Here is a 22,219-nt window from a genome sequence, read left to right on the forward strand (position 1 = left end):
TACCCTATGACCCAGCAATAGCACAACTAGGAATTTATCCAAAGGATATAGGAGTGCTGATACATAGGGGCGCATGTACCCCAATTTTATAGCAGTGCTATTAGCAATAGCCAAATTATGGGAAAAGCCCAAATGTCCATCAACTGACGAATAAAGAAGATGTGGTTTATATACACAATGGAATACTATTCAGCAATGAAAAAGAGCGAAATCTTGCCATTTGCAACAACATGGATGGAACTGGAGGGTATTATGCTAAGTGAAATAAGTCAGTCAGAGAAAGACAGATATCATATGTTTTCACTCATATGTGGAATTTGAGAAGCTTAACAGAAGACCATGGAGGAAGGGAAGGAAAATAAAATAGTTACAAACTGAGAGGGAGTTAAACCATAAGAGACTCTTAAATACAGAGAACAAACTGAGAGTTGATGGGCGGGGGAAGTGAGTGACGGGCATTGAGGAGGGCACTTGTTGGGATGAGCACTGGGTGTTGTATGCGAGTGATGAATCATGGGAATCTACTCCCAAAGCCAAGAGCACACTGTAACTCTGTATGTTAGCTAACTTGACAATAAATTATATTCAAAAACAAAACAGGCAACTGGTTTAGCCTCAGCAGGCAGCGCAGATCCTGGCAGGACTCCACCATGTGTGACGACCACACTAAATTCTCTACTTTCTCAAATCCATTCCTGCAGCTTGCAATTCCCTTTGCTTGTTTACTTAGCCATTTACTCACAACTCGCACTTACAACATGCCAGATCCTAGAATTTTGTGTGTGTGTGTTTTATTTTAAGTAATCGCTATGCCCCACATGAAGCTGAAACGCACTACACTCAGGTCAAGAGTCATGCTCCACCAACTGAGCCAGCCAGATACAACTAGGTCCTGGAGATCTTTTGATGGTTTTGAAGTGATAACTGCTCAACTGTTTTTGGTTAGAAAACATGGATACAATTCCTTTCATGCTGGTATTGCAGAGCCAGCATTTTTAGCCTGCTTTTTCTATTTCTTTTTATTTCATTGCATACACAAAGAAAATAATTATGGTGGCAGAAAAGCACAGAGGTTCCAAATGCAGGCCCAGAAGTCAGACTGTTGTGCAACAGTATATCAGTAACCTCCGTGAAGGCAAGGAAGCTTAGGTAAGATGACAGAGGTAATGCTCAGTAGGGTTTGGTGCTAGAGATACCATGAATGTATATGCAGAAGATTATGAAATACAAATATTCAAAAGAAACTAGTGATCTCAACCTTTTTTGGCCCAGGGTAGATGGGAGATGGGGCTCACAAAAGTACTATGTGAACCAGAGGGCAGGTGTTTGCTATTGTGTAGCAGCTGGCACGGATGGTGAGTTGTCCAACTGAAATTTAACACGTTTAGCCTGACAAGTGAATCAGGTGTAATTCATGAAAAGCTTGGGCTTTGTTAGGTCTCCCAATACACCAGTTGTTACAAGAAATAGATCAGATTTATTGCTCTGAAAAAAGATGAGGGGTGCCTGAGTGGCTCAGTTAAGTTGGTTAAGCGTCTGACTCTTGGTTTCCGCTCAGGTCATGATCTCACGGTTCGTGGGTTCGAGCCCCACTAATAGCACAGAGCCTGCTTGGGATTCTGTCTCTCCCTGTCTGTCTACACCTCCCCTGCTAGGCCCCCCGCCTCAAAATAAACAAACATTAAATAAATAAATAAATAAATAAATAAATAAATAAATAAATAAATAAATAAAATTTAAAAGATAAGATGGGAGCATCTGGGTGGCTCAGTCCGTTAAGCGTCCGATTTGGGCTCAGGTCATGATCTCACAGCTCATGAGTTCGAGTCCCGTGTTGGGCCCTGTGCTGACCGCTCAGCCTGGAGCCTGCTTCAGATTCTGTGTCTCCCTCTCTCTCTGCCCCTCCTCCACCAAAAAATAAACAAACATTTCTGGTTTTGGAATTCAAGCTGTTATCTCTCACTTTCTTTTTTATTCCCTTCATTTTAATAACTACAATTAACAGTGATGGTGCCAGATAGAAAGCAAATACAAACCAGGTCATTCTTCCAGTAAATTGGTCTGATAAAACCATGTGGGCTTTTTGTTGTTGTTGTTGATGGGGGTCGGGGGGGGTGGTGTTGGAGGTGGGTTTGCAACCATAGCTTAAAATGAGGCTTGCAGGTAATCTGGATCAAGGGACCTGGAGTCCACGGACTCAACGGGGGCCACAGATAGGTTCCAGGGGTGGTGTAAGGACCTTATGATAGTGCTGGAGCATGTGATGCATGGATTTGTTTTTTTCCTAGGGAGAATACTCCTAGGTATCACTGGTCACTCAAAGTCTGCATGCGTCACCAGCACCTTGGAACCTACTCCAGCCCTCAATTCCCTACTGACTTGGCTGCTTCTTTTCATGGAGTTCTCCCCCAATCACTTAAATTACCTTTGGGATTTTTTTTTTTATAAGATTTGAGCCCTGGTGGGAGACCTGTTCCCTTCTTTGTTACATCCCAGGTTTTTCAGAGACCTTCTGCTCCCCGGTGATGTGAATTCGCTGAGCAGCCAAGAAATACTGTGATTTTTCAATAGTGTACATTTTCTGGGGGAGGCACGTTTCCTGGACATTTTGAGACTACTGGCTAACCAAGAGCCAGAAATTCAAATAAGAACTTACAGATGCACCTGAGTTTAATTTCATTTTCATTTTTAAAAGACAGCACTTTTATTTTCTCTTCTCATCAAAACCATTTCTCTAAAACAACTTTTTTCTTTATAAAAAGTCCCTCTCAGTGCTGCATTACAGTGTCTGACCAGTAACAGATATGCCCATTCTTCTGACCGCCTAGTATATGTGATTTTTTTTTCTCCCACTTTTGGTTGTTTATGAAATACAAGTTATGATCTTGGTAGTTCCTCCAAAAGTGAAACACAGAATTGTCATATGACCCAGCTGTATTCCAATCTCAGTTATATACCCAGGAGAACTGAAAACATATGTTCATACAGAACTCGTATATGAATATTAACATTATTCATAATAGCCAAAAAGGAAAAGCAACTCAAATGTCTATCAACTGATGAATAGATAAATAAAATGTGGTACAGCCATACAATGGTATATTATTCACCCATAAAAAGGAATGAAGATTGATACATGCTACAACACGGATGAACCTTGAGAACATTGTGTTAAGTGAAAGAAGCCAGGCACGAAGGACCACATATTGTAGGATTGTATTTATATGAGATGTTCAGAATAGGCAAATCCATAGGCAGAAATCCAGAGACAGAGAGTAAATTAGTGGTTGCTAAGGAGATAGGGAGGTGGGGGGAATTGGTGGTCACTGTAGATAGGCAGTTTCTTTTTGTAACGATGGAGATGTTCTGGAATTAGTGGTGATGTTTGCACAACATTGGGAACATACAAAAAAAAATTTCAAGTTTTAAAAAAACTGAAAAAAATTTGGGGTGCATTCAGATGGAATCTTCTGAATGCTTTAGGACCTAGTTTCCCAATATTCTATGCCGTCTGCAATCCACAAACTCTGTGAACTGCAGGATTCCCAGGCCTCTTGTATTACCCCCACCCATGCCCACCAGGAGTCTGTGGCCCACAGTTTGGAGCCCTTATTCTGACATGATTATGTCAGTAAGCTGAGCCCCACCTCCGGACATAAGGTATGTGTTGTGTGACCGTATGGTGCTGTCGTTTGTTTTAAGTATATAAAAAAGGTGAAGCAATTATAGCAATTCATTTTTGTCCCTAGGAATTCACCCAACACGATGTCATCTCCTCAGGTCACCATGCCAGGCACCTGTCATTACATTTAAGTAGGCAAATAACCAGGACAACTGCTGAAACAGTGGAATCTTCTTGATTTTACTGGTTAGAGCTGAGCTGCCAAAGGTACCGGGTTTTCATATACAGTAACAGCCAACTTGTTGCGATCAGACTTCCAGTGACATCGACTTCTGAAGCATCTGTGAACCCAGGGGGATGTGGGGAGAAAAGCAGGAGACTCAGAGCCTCCTGAAAACAGCGTCCAAAAAAGCCCATGCATCCCTCCTCAGTAGCAAAGCACACCTGACACATAGGTCATACTTGGTCTCCTGGCTTCCCCAAGAACACTTCCATTCTGCCCTGGAGGTTTCCATCAGAGAGCAGGAAGTGAAGAGCAGAAGACTCAGAAAGCAGGTTAGAAGAGGAGGAGGAGGGTGCTGGATTGGCAAGAGGTTATAACCCTAGAAACAGATAGCTTCCCAGTCTTGTACAGGAACACATTTGTATCATGTGCACAAGATAAAGAACAGGTAAAGCTGTTTCAAAGTATAGCCAGGGGTCATGCAGTATGGGAGTAAAAAGTCCCAAACACCACAAATGCCCCCAGATGGCTTCACCAATAGAGCAGAAAGCAGTAAAATTCATCAGTGAAAACAGCACAATAATCCGTGAAAGGCAAAGCCAAGCCCTAGGTATTTGGATAGCTCCTGATGACATCACTGCACCACACCAAGGTACAAAAGGGGCTGATTTTTACAACGATGACCATGACTCACCAAGAAAAGGTTCAATACTCTCCAGTATACTCTGTTTACTAAGGCAGGGAAGTACGTAATGCATTTTAGAAAGAGTTCCCTCAAAAAAAAAAATATTAAAATTTTAAAGTTCAGCACTTAAAGGGTTAATCCTCTGTTATCTGAATATTTGCTTACATACCTCATTTTACAACAATGCTAGTAAATGAGGCATTACTTTTTTTTTATAATCATTAGTATCAAATTATTGGCACCATTCAGTTTTAAGGATAGGGACAGGAGAGCAAACTATACAACATAAAAATACAGTTCTGATACAAATATATGAGATCAACTCCACTTAACAAGTGGTCATAAGAAATGGATGGACATTCTACACACAAGGAAATACAGCTAGTAAATCATCACGTGGAAAAGTGCTCAGCCTTGCTAGCAATTAATGAAATAAAACAACCTTTCAAGAACAACTATACACATCTATTAAACAAGCAAAAATAAATTAAAATGGCAAAACCCAATACTGGCAGAACTACTGGTAAGTAGAAATGCTTATACATTGCTGGTGGCATTATAAATCGTAGACGGATTCAAGCATTCAGAGGGAATAGGAGAGTTGAACTAATGACCTTTAAGGTCCTTCCAACCCAGAGATTGGATCTTTCTAGAAAGCAATCTGGCAATATGAAACAAGAGCTATAAAGTATTTCATGCTCTTTGACCTTGTAAGCCCTCTTTGGAGATATTCCCCAGGGAAGAATCCAAAGTAAGGAGCATCTTTTACAAAGGCATTCATAGCAGCACTATTTATAAGAGTGAAAAATTGGATAGAACTCAAATATCTGATAATGGGGATAAGTGAGGTTAACCATGTTATGTAGATATAGAGACATTTAAATTGGTGAGAGCAGGATCTGTGTTAAAAAGGGAAGATATGTGTTAGGTGGGGAAATACAACCAAAGAGTATGTACACACTGATCACAACTATGAAAAAACGTGTGCATATTCATTGGGAGCTTGGGCAACAATTTAGAGGGCTAGTTTGTGGTTAGGGGGTGCCTTTATTCCTGCAAAGTTGTTCAAGTGCATAATAAAAATTTAAAAACACATTTCTTGAAACTATATAAAAAGACAGCAAAGTGTCATCTGGTCAAGGTTCTATCAACAGGACAAGAATTGATCAACTTTAGAAATAATTTTCCTTTATGGAACACCCAAATGAATCTTGGTATTGAACCACCTTATCTTTGTAAAGGATTTTTAGACAATTTAAGCTATAATTTCCTACTTTGGGCTTAGTGAAAAGTTCTGTTTATCCCAAATAATATCGTATCCAACAAACCCACAATTTAAATTATATTTCAGATTTCGCTGACAGTGCTTCAGTCCTGGTGGTCACAACTTTGTTTTTTTTTTAGTTCATCGATTCATGTCTGAATAAAAATGAGTGTTAAGGACTTCATAATATCTGTATAATTACCAGTGTAAATGAAAAACCAGCAGTAAAGAATTATTCTCTCATTAAAAATGACTCTTTAACAAACAGTCAAAGCTTGGTCCAAGTTTCAATCATACAAAATCATGGTTGGGACTGATAGCAAAGGATTCCGTGCCATATTAACCCCCTGTGGTTATCAATATATACACACAGGTAGTACTAAAAAGGAATCCCATTTCCCCATCTTTCTTCTCCTAGGCTTACCAAATCCCGCCCCAACTATACTGAGTAGCAGAAAAACTCTAATACTCAGAAGACAGAAAAGAACTTCTCCAATAAAGTCAAGCCGGAAGTTGGCTTCAACCAGCCACGGAGACCTGGTGAACAGAGCACACATCTGTGTGTTGTGCTGGAGTGAGCACACAAAGCCCGAAGAAAGAAAACGGACAGAAGGCACCATGCCATCCTCCAGGCAACAAGGGGAGAATTTCACAGTTCGGTCATCAATAGTCTTTTCATCATTTTCTCTCTTTCCAGTTCCTGCCGGAGCGTCTCTGCACTGAAGAAGAGCAGGTGACAAAATCATGAGATTACGCTAAAAAATGACAAAAACAGATTCAGCTGAAATGCATCTCCCCCATCTTCTTTCCTGACCTCGGTTCTCAACTCTCAGGCCCCTTAAGGACCCCTGACAGCTGCTAGGGTTACAATGACCTGAAATTGTCCGGCTGCCTCCTGGTTTCCCCCACCAGACTGAGAGTTCTTCAGGACACTGCTCACCAGCAGACTGACCATACATGTCATTTATCTCTGAATCCCCAGAGCCTAGCCCCAAAGCCCAGCTCGAGGACTTCGTACATAGCAGTCTCTCAGAAAAGGTCTTCTGAATGAATGGGAAGATGTCCAGGGTCCTGTCATTCATTCTTCTCTGGCTGCACTACCCCCTCACTCTTCCTTAACCATTCTGGGCATATTCCATTTTAGAAGCCTTAGCATTGGCTGCTCCCTGTGATGATTATTACTCTTTCCCCAAATAGCTGAAGACTTCTCCCTTCCCACCTTCAGGTCTCTGCTTAAAAACCACCTCAATGAGGCCATCCCAGAATGCCCCATTGCCCTTGTTGGTTTCATTTTCCTCCCTAGCTTGTCATCTCTCTCTCTCTCACGTGAGCGCGTGCACACACACACACACACACACACACACATATTTATTTAACCTCTGTCCCACCTCCCCCAACACTAATTTTTGAACTCCATAAAGGTAGAACTTTTATCTGTTTTGCTCATTATACATCCCTAGGGTCTAGAATACTATCTAGCCTTTGTAGACGGTTCAATAAATACTCACAGAATAAATGAATGAAAGAATAAATAAGAGGCTTGTTGATGTCAAAAACACAATGAAACTGGAGCCTGTGCCTGCTCTCCCTGCCACCAGAGTTACTTGCCGGTGACTCACCTGGCTGCCAGAGAAACAGGCTTCCGCGTGGTGTAGATGGTCTGCACGGTGGAGACGGTCTCTGTCAAAGGCCTCAGGGTCACTGATGGAATCAGTGGGGAAGACTGGCCAGGACAGCACTGTAACTTACTGTCTCTAAAGTCTGCCTGTCAAGGAAACAGGAAAGAGGAAATCAATCTCAACGTGGGTTCCATTTTTATACTGTCAGCTACTCCCTAAGTCTTACCACACAGTTGCTGATATATTTTTTAATAATAGCTAAAATCAATTACCACTTATTTAATGATTTTATTTTGGAGCAGTCATTTTACATATATGACCTCTTGGCAACTCTTAAAGCAGAGGTCAATTTCATCACACTAGACACCATCAATTGTAAGAACCCCCATTTTTGCATGTGCCACAGAGGACGAAAAATATGGCCAAACTTACCACGCCCACTAATGTAATGAATTTTCTGACTTCAGAGATTTAAAAGGTGAAAAAACGCATACCTTAAAACTGATTTTATGGACAAGAAAAGTAAGTCTCAGAGAGGTTAGGTAATTTTCCCACAGTAAGCGTCACACAGTAAGCGTTAAGAACCAGGATTAGCTGACTGCATAATTGGTGTTTTTCACCACTGTAGCAGTGCTTCCCAAAGTATGGTTCCCCAGACTAGCTGCACCAGTATTATCTTGAATCTTGGTAAAATTGCTGCCCTCGAGCCACTCTTAAAAGCCCCGGTGTGATTTCTGGCATTGGCTTCCTGCTGCATCTTGGCCCCTGGCTTTTCAGGAAGGGCTTCCCTGGGTGTCTCACAGCACTGCCAAGGCTGGGCAGGAGGCCAGAGGGCCCCGCACGCTCGGGCCAGCTGAGGGGAGTGGAGGCGGAGCTTCCGGCTGGGGAGCGGTGCCCAGTGAAACTGCAGGGGCCGGATGAACGTAGGGGTGGTAGCATTTAACAGCCTGGCCCAGCCCCTGTGTCTCAGGCCCTCTGGTTCCTACAAGGCAGGTGCTGGAAGCTGTTCATGACTTTAGAAATGCATTATTCTAGGAACCTGTTTTTGCCTCTGCCTGGACTGCTGGGACGCCTTCTTACCTCTGTTCAACTTCTGAAAGCTACACCAGCCACTTCCTCCCTCTCCATGTGGCTAAAACCACCTCTGGTTGTGACCATCACCTAGCTCACGAGACTGCACTTTTGGCTACCCCTAGGCCACCCCACAGATCCTCCGGGCTGGCCAGAAAGCCTCTGGAAGGAGCCTCAGGGATCACTCAGTTCTAGGAATTACACACGCTGATCCCTGGAAGGAGGAGACGGTGAGGGGAAACAGGAGGTGATCTTAGACTCCCCACTTCTGCTCCATGCAGCCACTTGTTACAGAGTGAGTTCTGCAGAAGCTTTCATTTAAAGAAAAGACTTGCAGCTGAAAAGAACCCTGAAACTCATCAAACTCAATCACTTTGCCAGTGAGGAAACTACAACGTTTAAATGATTCAGAGTATTTCGACAACTTTCAGAGCTTAAATAAGCTGATGATGCAAAGGGCGGTGGGGGGCCTGAAGCCAGTTGTCAAGGACGACCTGCTCTCATTAACGATACCCCTGCCTCTCCACCCTTGGGAAACAATCTGTGGGACATTCTGTGGCTGGGAATGTTCTGCCAGGTTCTTGATCGCTTTTGATCCTTCCTGAAGCAGACACAAGGAGGATGTTCGTATTACTATTTCTGCTCAGAATAAGAGGAGATTGGTGCTGAGAGTGGCGAAGTGACTTACCTAAGATCACACCATTATCAAGATGTAGATCCAACCCGAAAGAATGGGAAACAGGAACTCAAACAAATCCATGTACACACATGTTCACAGAGGCACTGTTCACAACAGCCACACACCCATCAGTGAATGAAGGAAGCAACACACTGGGGTATATACACAGAATGGAACATTACTCTGCCATAAAAAGAAATGAAGTGCTGACACACCCTACAATGTGCATGAGCCTCAAAAACACAATGCTCAGTGAAAGAAGCACAAAAGGTCACATATTACATGATTCCATTTATGTGAAATATCCGCACTAGGGAAATGCATAGAGACAGAAGGCAGATTGGTGATTGCCAGGGGCTGGGGGGGTGGGGGGAAACGGGAGTGATTGCGTCACGGGAATGAGGTTTCCTCCGGGGGTGATAAAAATGTTTTGGAACTAGAAGTCGTAGTTGCGTGACCCTAAATGTACTCGATGTACTACATGTCACTTTGGAATGGTCAGTTTTACTTATGTGATGCTCATAAGTAAGCATCGAATAACTTAAGACAACGAAAAGATGTAGACCCCAAACCCCACTCCTTCCCAGCCTGACAGAGTTCATAGGATTAGAAGAAGCTGTCGACGTCATTGTCTGGCATTCCTCAGAAAAGCATGCCACGCGGGAACACATTTTAAAACACAGACCTGTTTTCTGAATCTACTTACGGCGAACTGTGGCCCTGTAATGAAAGCATCAGGAAACGGGGTCACTGGATCAGCCGGGAACGTTTTTATCTTCAAAAAAGAGAAAGACAAGAGGGTTGCTTACCGATTAGAAAAGAGAGTTCTGAAGTCTTTGGGGGTGCACTTTTAACACCAAACTGAAGGGTTCAGGGGAACATACGCAGAGCCCGCACGGCTTGTCTAAGGAAACACACAGAAGGTCCCGGAGGCCTTTTGGCCAGTGGTTGTATCTGTACTGGGCCATTGCACTGTTGGGGCCGGGACCCAGCAGGGATGCAGTCTCATGTTTGTAGGGCTCCCCACGCTTACCTTGCCCTGGAACTCCTTTCCCTGGAGGCTGTGTGGGCCTCCCAGGCATGCTGAGCCCTATATATGGCCTGATCCATAAAAGGCCATGACCAGGGTGTGTAATGAGGCAGGCAGAGCTGCCTGGTTGCTGATGGCTGCCCCCCCCTCGCCCCCCAGCTGTGGGCCATGGACTAGGAGCTGCTACAGGCCACATCCTGGGACACAGTCTATGAGAGCAGACAGGGCACCAGGAGGCTCGCACTAATTAGGCCAGAAGGTATTCCCTGTAGTTGTTGGACTCCCTATAAGTTGTGGCCACAGAGGAAAACTGTGGAGAAACCCCTGGAAGAACGTGCGAATCCTGCCACCGTGGCCTTTGGGGATTAAAAGGCACTGTGCTCAGAAGTGCCCAGTGCGGGGGGAAGGCTGCAGCACAGAGCTGGTCTGAGACAGAGTGGAGGCACCAGCCTGAACAGGCGGCAGTGCGTGGCCAAAAAGAGCCTTTGCTCCCATTCCTTCCCCTTTGGTCATTTTGTCTTTGGCCTCCTGGAGGCCCTGGGGGATGTGGAGTGTGCTTATTTCTTTCTACTGGCCTAGAGGACTGCCAGCAGGCCCAGGGGCCTGACGACTCTGGTATTGGCTCTGCCTGCAGCCCCCAGGGCACAGAAACTGCCTGCCTCCCTGCCGGTGAATGCTCGCTGTGCCACCTGCCACCAGAGAGCTGCAGTCAGGACACTGAGGCCACCACTGCCCCTGGGCAGGTGCTTTTATGTCTCTCCCAGGAGCTGGTCTGTGGGCCCTGGGGTAGCTACCTGATGGCCTTGAGTCACTCTGACGGGGGTTAAAGTAGGACTGAGCAAGAGCACATCAGAACACGCTCAGATCTGCGGAGGGGTTCTGAATGAGTAGAGTACTTCTCAACCAATCTGCGAATGACCATGTCTCTGCTGTGTACACAGAGATGTCCAGTCCACGCCGGCTCCCCTTCCCTAAACCCTCTCTGGCCTCTTTGAACATCTCAAAATTCCCAGGATGGGTCCCAAACTGCCTTAAGATTCAGGAGTCAGAGAGTCTGAGTGGCTCAGTTGGTTAATCAGGAGTCAGAGAGCCTGAGCGGCTCAGTTGGTTAAGCGTCTGACTAGACTTCAGCTCAGGTCATGATCTCGCAGTTTGTGAGTTCGAGCCCCCACATTGGGTTCTGCGTTGACAGCACGGAGCCTGCTTGGGATTCTCTCTCTCTCCCTCTCTCTCTGCCCCTCCCCTGCTCGTGTTCTCTCTCAAGAATAAATACATAAACATTAAAAAAAAAAAAAAAGAAAATACTTAGGTGTCAACTCAAATTGTCAGTAGCGGCTGCCAGTGGCACGGCGAGAGGACCCAGGGGAAGCCCCGTGGTGCATTCTCCTCCCAGGCCTAGTGGTACACCATGTGTTCTGAGACCACTAGCAAAGTAAAAAGCTGCATACAGATAAGACTCTCAGACCATCATGAAGTAAAACGGAAAAGAGGCATATTACTGCTGTTAAAGAAACGTGAACATTGGCAGCTTTAAAGAATTATCTTACATCTTCTCTAAGAAAAAAAAATCTATCCCAACAGTTACACTCTGTGTTGCTCAGCTGTGGCAAAGTATATTCCCTCTTCTGGTGGTGCTGTCTCTTGGTAGAATCACTTTAGAAAAGGAGCAAAGCCAAGGTCACAGTATTGAACCCAGCAGGGTCCAGCCTGATGCAACAGCTTTTTGTGTTCCCTCGAACAGCAACAAACTGGAAACAAACTGGAAACAAAGCACAGTCCTGCAGTAAGAATGTGTTAGGTGAATGGTAGGCCAGTCCCTGGATGGAATATACACAGTCATATACAATGTGGCAACAAGAACAAGGAGAAACAATCCAACATTAATAGAAAAGGGAAAAACAGGAGATGATATGGATACTATGACTTAACATTCTAAAATTGTGAATGGACATGAATAAATACTAGAAGGAAACATGTAAGAATGAAAAAAAATGTGCTAGGTTGGGGATATGGGTGTTTCCTTTCAGGTTGGTATGTGACATCCTGTTATCTTGAAAAATAGCAGGAAAAGACAAGTTTAAAAAAAAGTTTTTATTTTCAATAGAAATGCAGCTAAGGTTTTTCTCATCTAGGCTTATCAAAGCTTTATGAAAATGAACTCCTGGTTCTTGAGACCTAGAGACACAGGGCAGGCCAGCAGCCATGTGTCCTAATTTGGTCAAACTATGTATCCATCCTGGAGTCAGAGCACCTGTCAGCCGGGCCCTTCCGGAAGGTCTAGTGCTCATGCACTCCCGTGGGGTGGCCGCCTGGTGGCTCCTGCCCGCCTCACCTCTCCTGGCCAGGCCCCTCTCCCTGCCAGGGTACCTACCAGCCTCGTTTTGATTGGAGGGTGCATGCAAACTCCAGTGGTCTCTTCCTTCATGGGGGGAGAGAGTGGAGGAGAACAGCGAGAGTGGGCACAGTGGGGGGCGCTGGCGGGCTCTGCCTGCTCGCGAGGAGGGGAAAGAAGGGGAAGAGGAGGTGGTGAGAGAAGGGGAGGAGGCAGAGAAGATAAGGGAGGGGAAGGAGAGAAAGACAGTACAGTGCAAGAAGGATCTGTCAACTCCAGACTGCTCTGGAGCCAGCCTCGCCCGAGCCTGCTTCTAGCCCCTGGCCAGCTGGCTTTTAGGCCCCCCTCCTCCCTCGTCTCCCCACCTTCTCTCCTCCTCCCTGGCTCTCATCTGTTTTCTCCACTATCCAAGCAGAACAACCCATCAAAACCCCATTCCCGGGGTTGGCAGGCAGGGGCCATCTCCTGTGCCAACTGCGCGGGTCTGGCAGTGGCTCCCTGCAGCACTGGCCAGGCCAAGCCAGAAAGAGAGCCGCGATGAATTAGTGATGCTGGCCGTGCAAGCAGTATGAGGAATGGCCACACACTTGAGCGTGTTGGCCTTCCATGCCTGGTGGCCTCCTGCACCCTGCTAAGTAAGGGCCCACCTTATGGTATGATTAGCAGGTGTCCAACAGAGTGTTTCTGGGAAAGACATACATCAGCAAGGAGGAACACGGACTTTGGGATTTACTCTGTCATGGCTTTTTGTTATCTATGTTCAGAAAACATAATGGCCCTGGCCACCCCCGCTCCCACACCCATGGCCCAGGCCATGACACCTTGTATCACCACCGAGGCACCTTGTTGCTGTAGCCAGAAGATACCAAGCATTGTGAGAAAATGCCACATCACTTGGGGTACTGGGTTCCCCACCCCAGCCCTAAGTAGTGCCATGCACCAGCAGAGGTCCAACAGCTTTTACCGGTGAAGATGAGGAGGGTGAAGAGACGATGCTCTGATGCTAGGAGAGGGGGCCGCTGACCGGGTTAGTGTGTGTTGCAGGGAGGGACCATTTAATCCAGAGCATAAATACACACGCCTTTTAGTTCAAGAGAGCTTCCTTAAATAGTTGTAAATCCTGCCGTAATCAACAAAGTACAGTCTCTGGGTAAGTTTCACTCAAACACGGTCAAGAAAATTGCAGGCACCTTTTTCTGTCTCCAAATCGATCTGATTCCGACCTCTTTACATTTGTGCGGTCCTGGGCAATTTCCAAAGGGGCCTTTACAACCATTACCTCGCAACAGCCTTGTTTACTATTCAAATTTGGAGATGCAGAAAAATTGCACCTGCAAAGTCTGAAGCCGTGGTTCTAGACCCTCTTGTTGATTGTTTCCGTATCCATTCTTCAGAAACAAGTGAGTCCATAGTAGCCATTTACGGTCAAGTTTCAGCAGCCTGCTGAGAATCCCTCCACTGCTCTCTCCTGTCCTCAGCATGAACCCTCCCCGCCACAAGATGGGATTTGAGACTTGAGTGCGGTGGGCTCCATTCCCGTCCCCCAGCCTCAGTACTCAACACTGTCCCAAGCAGAACCAACTTCCAGGGACCCCAGGCCACAGGGCTTTTGCCTCTGCAGATACGCAGGCACTCAGGTGTGCTTTTTGAAGAAAATAAAAGCTGGCATAAATGATCAACAAACATGGATATGCTGCCAAATGCCAAAATGTGTACCAGCCACTAGTGTCTCAGCTGAAGGTGGTGATGAATGACAAGGCTTTGCCTGACATTGGACTTTTATAGTAAAGGAATGTTGAGCCATCCCACAAACATTTCTGACCTTTCTACGTAAGCATCTGTTAGTAAATGAGCAGGAAATAAGAGAACATGTGTAATAGGATACTATTTTGAAATAACATTTTATTTTTTTTTTCCTCCCGGCATTTCCTCTCCTCCTTGGGTTTTTTCCACATTCAAGCAGCTAGGTTCTTCTAAGCTACTTGGCTTTTGAGTCTTAAAATCTGACTCTTTGGGGAACAGAAAGATTTTTGGCATAGACAAATGAAGATGAAAATATGGAAGGCTTCTTCATCATCCAGATAAGAAAAGAGGTTGCCAGTTTGAGGACTAGAGAGAAAAGTCGGAGGCAAAGTGACGAGCGGTAGACATTAGGAAGTCTGACCAGAGGGGCCTGAGCTCCACAGGTGGAGGCCAGGGAACAGGGATTAAAGAGCAGAGGGGGACAAGTGTCCCTCTGCCCAGGTAGAGCTGGGACAGAATGGCTGTGTGGTATGTCCAACAGGTAGAGATTCTCATGCCAGCAGGACCACGACTCCCACCCACCAAAAGGGGCATGAGGGAAGCAGGGAGTGCCCCAGATGTATCAGCAAACAGATGACATCACAACCTAAATAGACTTCCCTCCATCTCCCTGTGCCCTGGAGAAGACAGATGAATCCCCAGGAACATGGAACAGGCACCCTGATTTGACTTCGGATCAAGCTTCAGCCCTCCTGATAGAACGAGGTTCAAAATACAAACGAGGCTGTTCAGACTGATGGAAAGCCAGTTCTTCTGACACCCAACACAGGCCTTTTTTTTTTTTTTTTTTTTTTTTTGGTCCTACAGAACGTTCCTTTGACCAGGCCAGTCTCCTCCCTGGCACATGAACTCTTGACTAATATTCTCTGGCCCAGAACAGACCTGGGTTGTGACTGTCGCTGCTTTGCAGCTGGGTGAGTGGTTCATGAAGTACAGGGATCGGGGAGGGACAAGCCCCAAAGAGAAAGCATCGGGAACACAGAAGGCATAGGTGCTCATGGTGTGTGTCACCAGAGGAAAGAAGCTCGCATGCTAGACCTGGGGTGGGGGACACGATTGATATGTAAATGCCCCGTCCTTCCACTCTGCTGACACCCGTACCCTGTGGATGTGCCCACACTCACCTCCCAAAGGAGGGTACCAAATGAACAGTGGGTGTTGCCTTCACTTGCTTGCCTTCGTCCCTCCCCCACCCCTCTTGCCCCACCCACCTCTTCTGCCCCAGGCAGAAACCCCAACCTGACTGCCAGATCTGGGATGCAGATTCCGGCAATGGGCAGGCCACAGCTGCACAGGTTGTAGGTTTAGCAACAGGCTGATGTTGCTAAACTGAACTAGATAATAAAAGAGTGGGCACTGGAGCAGAAAAGATATGGGAAAAGAGTGTTGCAGGAGTGATGCTGGAAAGAATGTGGTTTTTTTTTTTTTTTTGGAGAGTATGGGGATGAAAATCCTTGGAGTCGCACAGGGTGCAAGAGAATTAAGAAGGAAGCAAGTTATGATTTGAGAAGTGTTACCAGGGAGGTGATAATTTAATCTTGGATCTTGAGAGATGCCAGTTAAAGACTGAAACTTGTTATTATTCTCAGCTGTTTGGACTCTGCTTCTTTGGAAATCACCCCACACAGAGACTGGATCATCAGGGTTGGAGCCATAAGGGTTAAACTAGCGCGGATAACGTCTAGGTGGGACCACGCTGGATGAAGGCAAGAGACTCTGGTCCCGGCTCTCTCTCTCTCTCTTGTTCCTCTAGCTCTGGCCCACGGAACCAGGGTAGTAATGTAGCTTTAGGAGTCTCATCTGGCCCCAGACCCTAAATCCAGGCTCTCCTCCACTATCCTCTGGGGCAGAGACACCTCCACAAGGACAGAAGGGACTACTGCTTCTATTTCTATGATCCTGGGAGGAGCAGAGGGAGGAGGTGGAGGGGAAAGGTCCACACAGGAGAGGCAGGCTGCCAGAGTCCCCCTTCCTCTCTAGGACCCTTCGGCACTGGTGGAGACAGGACTCTGAAGTGAAGTAAAATCAAAGCCAGTAATGCCAAGGAAAGCCCCAAATGAAGCCGGCTCTTGACATCAAAATACCAGCCCTCCGCACCCCTTCTGTGGGAATGTGCCCTGTGGACATGCACGCACACCTCAAGTCCACACAAGCAACACAAAGGACACTTCATCCTGAGAACGCATATCCACTGCAAACTTTAGCTGTGACGCGGGCAGCCGTGTCTCGGTGCAGCGAAAGGACGTCAGCTGCCCCGTGCCAGGGCAGTGCGGCACCCCACACTCCGTTTCGGAGCTCAGAGCAACCCAGAGATGGAAGCAAGGTGTGCTCGGAGAAGGACTGAGCTCCCTTTTGCCAGACGGGTACAAGCAGAGGTTGGACACTCACTTGGTAGGCATTAGCGCCTCAGATCAGAGGAACTCTGGGTCCCTGGCAGATGCTGGTTCCTTTCTAATCTCAGACCATTATGGTCAAAGAAAGGATACAGATGAGGCAAGTAGATCTACCAGCTGGATCTGCAACACAGTGGTTTTTAAGGGAATCTCATCACTCCTGTCCGAGCCACAATATGTTTTTTTGTAACATACCTCAACTTCCTAGATATGCCAGAATGTTTAATAAATACTCAGTATTTGCTTATGCTGTACCCTCCGCATAGATTGTTTTGCTCCATTACTTCCATCTGGCAAACTCCTACTCATACTTCAAAACCCTAGCACTATGAAGCCTTCTTTTTCTCAGTGGCCCCAGACAGGGTTAGGCACTGGGTTTCACAGCAGTAGCCGTTTCTATAGACTCTCTTATGGCATTAATTGCAGCATGCTCCAGCAGTCTGGAAGTTGCTCAAGAGGCTAACTCAGAGAGAGATCTTCCCCCACTGTCCTCTACTCCTGCCTGGCATGTTTTCTTCAATGTGGGTCTAGGAACTTAGCTTTCTCCCCATTCTGCCTTCATAGCCCTCAGGTCGTGCCCCAGGGGTTGTCGGGTCCTTCCGGGGTTTGCTGCCCTCCAGCTGAGGGTTTGCAGTCTCAGTCTGAGGAGCGCTTTAGACACAGCCCTTCTTCCAGGCATTGTTCTTTTCCCAAGTGGCAAGTCCCTGAAATCCAGATGCCAGACTTAGCCCAATCTAATGATGCACAGGGCACCAGAGAAGGAGCTGGAACAGCCGGGCTCAAGCTCGGTCCCTGTGTGATTACCCTACTCTGGGACTCAATTTCCCCATCTGTGCAAAGGGAGGACGAGGTGAGGGAAGGCCCTGCTTCTGGGTTACCCTATCGTGACAATCTGTCTAACAAGAAGGCCATCAGTAAGTCAGCTGCATTTTCTCCAACATGGGAAGGAAGGAACTCCAAAGGTTCCCAGACCCCAGGGTGTCTCGCCCACTGTCGGTTCTCAGCTGTTTATCCAAACGTGCTGACTCGAAGCTCTCAGACTGTACCAACTCTCCAGATGACAAGGACAACTGTTTAAATCACAAATGATTTCCTTGTGCCAGCTGAGGCAGACACGGCGATCATTCCTAAGGCCTAGGCAGCGCTTTGCCTCATTTGCCTCCTCTTGAAAGCCTTCTGGAAAGCCTTCCTCTCCACCATATTCTCCTCCAGTGAGCCAGTCCTGAGTGACTCTCACTTCTGGCTTCTCCCCCTGGCATGTCCTACGTGGCTCTCCTGTCGATCCTGGCCCTTTATCAACCCGACTCCGCTCCAGCCTCTAGCTGCCCTGTCCACTCCCAGAGCCCCACACAAGCCAGGTGTGCAGTGAGCTTTCAGGAGGTATTTTGACTCACGTTCCACACGTGTGGACCACGATTTATGCTCGAGTACACTTGAGTATCAGGCTGAGCCCAGCCGAGGGTACCTCCATGTTTGCCTGTGTCATCTAACACTACTAACAACAGGTCACACACATTTATGGTGCTGTTACAGTCGTCAAGGGCTCTCTCTCACGCGATCATTAGAATATTCTTAGGCAGACACGAGAAGCAATGGCATCCTCTATCCCATGACGAGGCTCCTAAGGAAGGGAACAGAGACCGGAGCCAGATCTGGCCTGCATGACTCCCAGTCCAGTGCTCTCTCCTCCGACAGGGTTTCTCACCTGCAGGAGTTCCATGAGGACCATCCCTAAGGGGAGACATGTATGCAGGGGATAGAGGACGGCAGGGAGGCACGAGGGGCTTGGAATGCTGGGGGGAGGCCTGGAGCCCGTGCTTCAGACCGGAGCACGTTGTTAGAAGCGGCAGCGAAAGATACCCCATGGTGGGCATGCAGGGAGCAGCCCCGGAAAAGCCAAGAAGCCAAGACCCAAGCACCGAGGAGCCCTACATGCTATGGGAGCAGCAGACAGGTCGGGCGGGACCCCTGTGGCCTCCCTCAGGAGAAAGGGAGCGCCACCTCCCTGGAGGGCTCTGGGAGGTAGAGGGAACCATGCGCCCGAACCCTGAACCCCTGAACGAAGGCTGATCCCCGAGGCTCCGGGCTGTGAGCAGGACAAGAGGAAGAGTCTTTCCAGTGGCAATGCCCACCTCCGTGCATCCGCCCCACTATCAAGGTGTTTCTAAAGCCTGGGGCTTTTCTGGTTTTAGCACACTGGGAGGTTTACCAGAGGAGTAGCTTCCGTGAAGTCCATCAGGAGATCGCCTGGCTCCAACGTAAAGGCACCTCCTCGGTCAGAGGGACTCTAGGAAGGCGCACAAAACATCGCTGGGTTAGTGCCGGCTCCAGACGGACAAGGGAATTTCACCAGAAAACACAGTTTCCTCTCCCTCCTCTCCCTCCCTCCCATCACGGAGCCCATGACTCTGCCAGTCCTCTGTACCATTCCCTTGCCCAGCAGCGTGCAAGTAGGAGAGACCAAACCCCACATGTTTTCTGAAACCTTAATGGGCAGAAACAGTATGTAGGCTAGAGAACTGCCTTCTTTTAAAAGGTGCCAACAACTTCTCTTTAAGTGCTTTCGGTGCTCTTTGGTCTTTTGGAGGGGGAGATGCTTCAAACAGTCCTTTGAATATAGAGAGAGCAAAGACCCCATCCTGGATCAAGAGGGTCAAGGCCTCAAGGAACTAAACTCATGGGCGCAGGGGGTACATGGTTGGCTCAGTCAGTAGAGCATGGGACTCCTGATCTCAGGGTTGCAGGGTTGTGAGCTCAAGCCCCATGTGTGGCACGGTTCGTTTTAAAAAAGAATTTAAATGGGGCACCCGGGTGGCTCAGCCCATTGGGCGTCCCACTTGGGCTCAGGCCATGATCTCGTGGTTCATGGGTTGAAGCCCTGCATGGGGATCTGTGCTGAGGGCTCAGAGCCTGCTTCGGATTCTGTGTCTCCCTGTCTCTCTGCTCTTCCCCTGCTCACACAAGGTGCGTGTGTGTGTGTGTGTGTGTGTGTGTGTGTGTGTGTGTTTCTCTTTCTCTCTCCCAAAAAATGAACGAACATTAAAAAAATAAAAGAAAAAAGAAGTTAAAGAAAACCCTCGCCTGCGTAATAATTAGGAAGATCTTTATGGTGGGAGGGAGGTATTCTCCGAAAACCATGTTCAGTTTTTGGGAAAACATTTTTTTCCTCCTGTCCTAGGGTCTCAGCAGCATGGGAGGCCTGGAGGCCCTTTGTGAGAAAAAAAATAAACCCCATCAACTTGGCACAAGCAGGGCCCTAAGGAGAGAGATGGCCAGGAGAGGGAGCCCTGTGGCCTCTGGTACGATGCCACCCACATCCCCACTGAATTCTCCTTTGTTTCATAAATATTTTCGCTTGGTTTTAACCACGGTGAAGAATCTGTGATAGGAACCTGTGTCTACAGTTGGGACAAAGCAATATCAGGGATTCTGCACAAGACAGGGGAACCCAGGAGCTGATCTGCAGGAAAGGAGGGAGCCTCACTCGGGCCAGCCACTGACTGCGGAGTCCCCGGCCTGAGCAGCCTGTCCTATTGAGGACCACAAAGTATCCCAAAGACCCTGGGAAGGGAGCTGAGAAATGCCTGGCCCTGGTCAAGGAGGATGTGGCCTGGCCCACTGTTACTTAGAGGCTATCAGGAATCGTGATCTGTTTGCCCAGATGTCACCTCCACTGGACTGGACACTGGCCCATAAGCTGGGCAAGGAAGCAGATCTTATTCTCATTTTTAGGAGGAGGAGGAGGAAGCTGAGGCTTGGAGAAACAAGGGCTGTGGAGTGACAGCTCATTGCAAGTAGCCAGGAGGCATGTGAACAGAGCAGCTGGAAGCACAGTCTGGGGTCTGGTCTTGCCTTCAGGGCCCCCACCCCATGCACCCACCATTCCTCGGTGGGGTCCACAGACCAAGCAGCCTTTGACTTGGCATCTACTCGTAGAACAATAGGCTTGAATGTGTTTGGACCACTTGCTGTAGAGTGACCGCAGCCAAGGGGCACTCAGAGCAAACCAAGAGAAATGTCTTGAGCAAGGCCTTGTCACAGCCCATTCACATTTCTGGCAACTTCCCGAAATTTCAAACTGACGAAGAAAATAATATTTCCCATTTTTAAACTATTTGTATGGGCCATCTGATATAAGGAATGAGATGGGGATGCTCCTATGTTTTCACTCCTCCAGATTTTCCATTATGGGGCAAAAAACATTTCTTGTTTTCTATCTCTGCGGTGCAGTAACGGATTATATAGGGATGATATTCTAAAATCAAAATCACCCTCAAAAATCTCTCCCATTTCTCTTAAAGTACAATGTACAAGGTCTTTCTTACGCCATTTGTGTCTCATAAACTGTTAGGTCATCTTTTGGGGACAGTTCTATAAAAACCCTGCCCCGGTGGTTGCTACCCTTGTTTTGCGAGCACACGGTTGATTGTGCCAAGTTTAAATGCTCGCGGGATGCCCTGCACTACATTTATACTGAATTCCTAGCAAATGCAGCTACTCCTCTCGGGGCTTTCCCCCCATACCTTGGCCCCTGGGGACAGCGGGCCCTTGCCTTCTGAATTCTGAGGCGAGCTGACTTTGTGGCCCTTGGGGGACACCAGTGGCGCTGAGACTTGCGTGGTGGCCGTGGTGGTGTGTGTGGTTGCGGCTGTGGACGCTCCTACTGCCTCGGCCAGGTCGGGAGGGAGGTCATCTTCATCACTGCGGTTACTAAAAGCACATGAAGCTCTGCTCATTACAACAATAAACAGGCTGTGGGGAGTGCAGGGAGGGCCGGGAGGGGGCGGGGGAGCTCCCCAAACAGATGTCTGCCAGATGTCCAGCTTACAGGATCCGATACAGTGACATTTTCGCCAAAGCCAATTTGGGCTGGATTTTCTGTCATTTGCCAAGAGGTTCGAATTTTTTTTCTTTTATTATGGAGAGACATATGTGATATTTATCATTTTATCCGTTGGTAAGCGTACGATTCAGTGACATTCAAAACATCCACAATGTTGTGTACCCATCACCACTGTCTACACCCAAAACTTTCTCATCACCCTTGACAGCAACTCTGTATCCACTGAACAATAACTGCCCTATGCCCTCTCCCTGCAGCCCCACTGCTTTCCGGCTGGATGAATTTGACTATTCTAGTTCCTCATACGAGTGGAATCATGCAATATATGTCCTTCTGTATCTGGTTTATTTCACTTACCATAATGTTTTCAAGGTCCATCCACGCTGTAGCCTATGTCAACATTTCATTTCTTTTTATGTCTGAATAATATTCCATTGCAGTGACAGGTTGTATTTTGTTTATCCATTCACCTGCTGAGGTACTAACATCTGTTTGAAACCCTGCTCTCAATTCTTTGGGATTGGAATCCCACTTGAGGTCATACTGCCGGGTCATATGGTAGTCCTATGCTTAATTTTTTGAGGAGCCACCAAGCCAAGGGAGTGGCCTCCTTTAGGAGGGTAAATACAAGCCATTTAAGAACCCACTGCTGTGG

General features: G+C 47.2%; 1 protein-coding gene across 10 annotated transcripts in view; it reads right to left on the bottom strand.

Moving 5' to 3' along the window:
• Positions 1-6,323: 6,323 nt before the first annotated feature.
• The window catches only part of EPB41L4B (erythrocyte membrane protein band 4.1 like 4B), a 128,909-nt gene continuing 113,013 nt past the window's right edge, over positions 6,324-22,219 (bottom strand). For 6 of the 10 annotated variants that reach the window (XM_053908162.1, XM_053908161.1, XM_053908159.1 and 3 more), the window contains 6 exons: positions 21,245-21,431; positions 18,931-19,008; positions 12,565-12,681; positions 9,870-9,938; positions 7,414-7,559; positions 6,324-6,513 (listed from right to left, as the gene is read on the bottom strand). In XM_053908162.1, coding sequence (XP_053764137.1) covers positions 6,444-6,513; positions 7,414-7,559; positions 9,870-9,938; positions 12,565-12,681; positions 18,931-19,008; positions 21,245-21,431 — 667 coding nt within the window. In that variant the 3' untranslated portion in view covers positions 6,324-6,443. The remainder of the gene's footprint in view (positions 6,514-7,413; positions 7,560-9,869; positions 9,939-12,564; positions 12,682-18,930; positions 19,009-21,244; positions 21,432-22,219) is intronic. The other 4 variants (XM_019454259.2, XM_053908160.1, XM_053908164.1 and 1 more) reach the window with 2 other exon arrangements.

Source organism: Panthera pardus, unplaced genomic scaffold (genome assembly GCF_024362965.1).
Source record: "Panthera pardus isolate Hobbes unplaced genomic scaffold, ASM2436296v1 HiC_scaffold_20, whole genome shotgun sequence".
In the NCBI taxonomy this organism is placed as follows: Eukaryota; Metazoa; Chordata; class Mammalia; order Carnivora; family Felidae; genus Panthera; species Panthera pardus.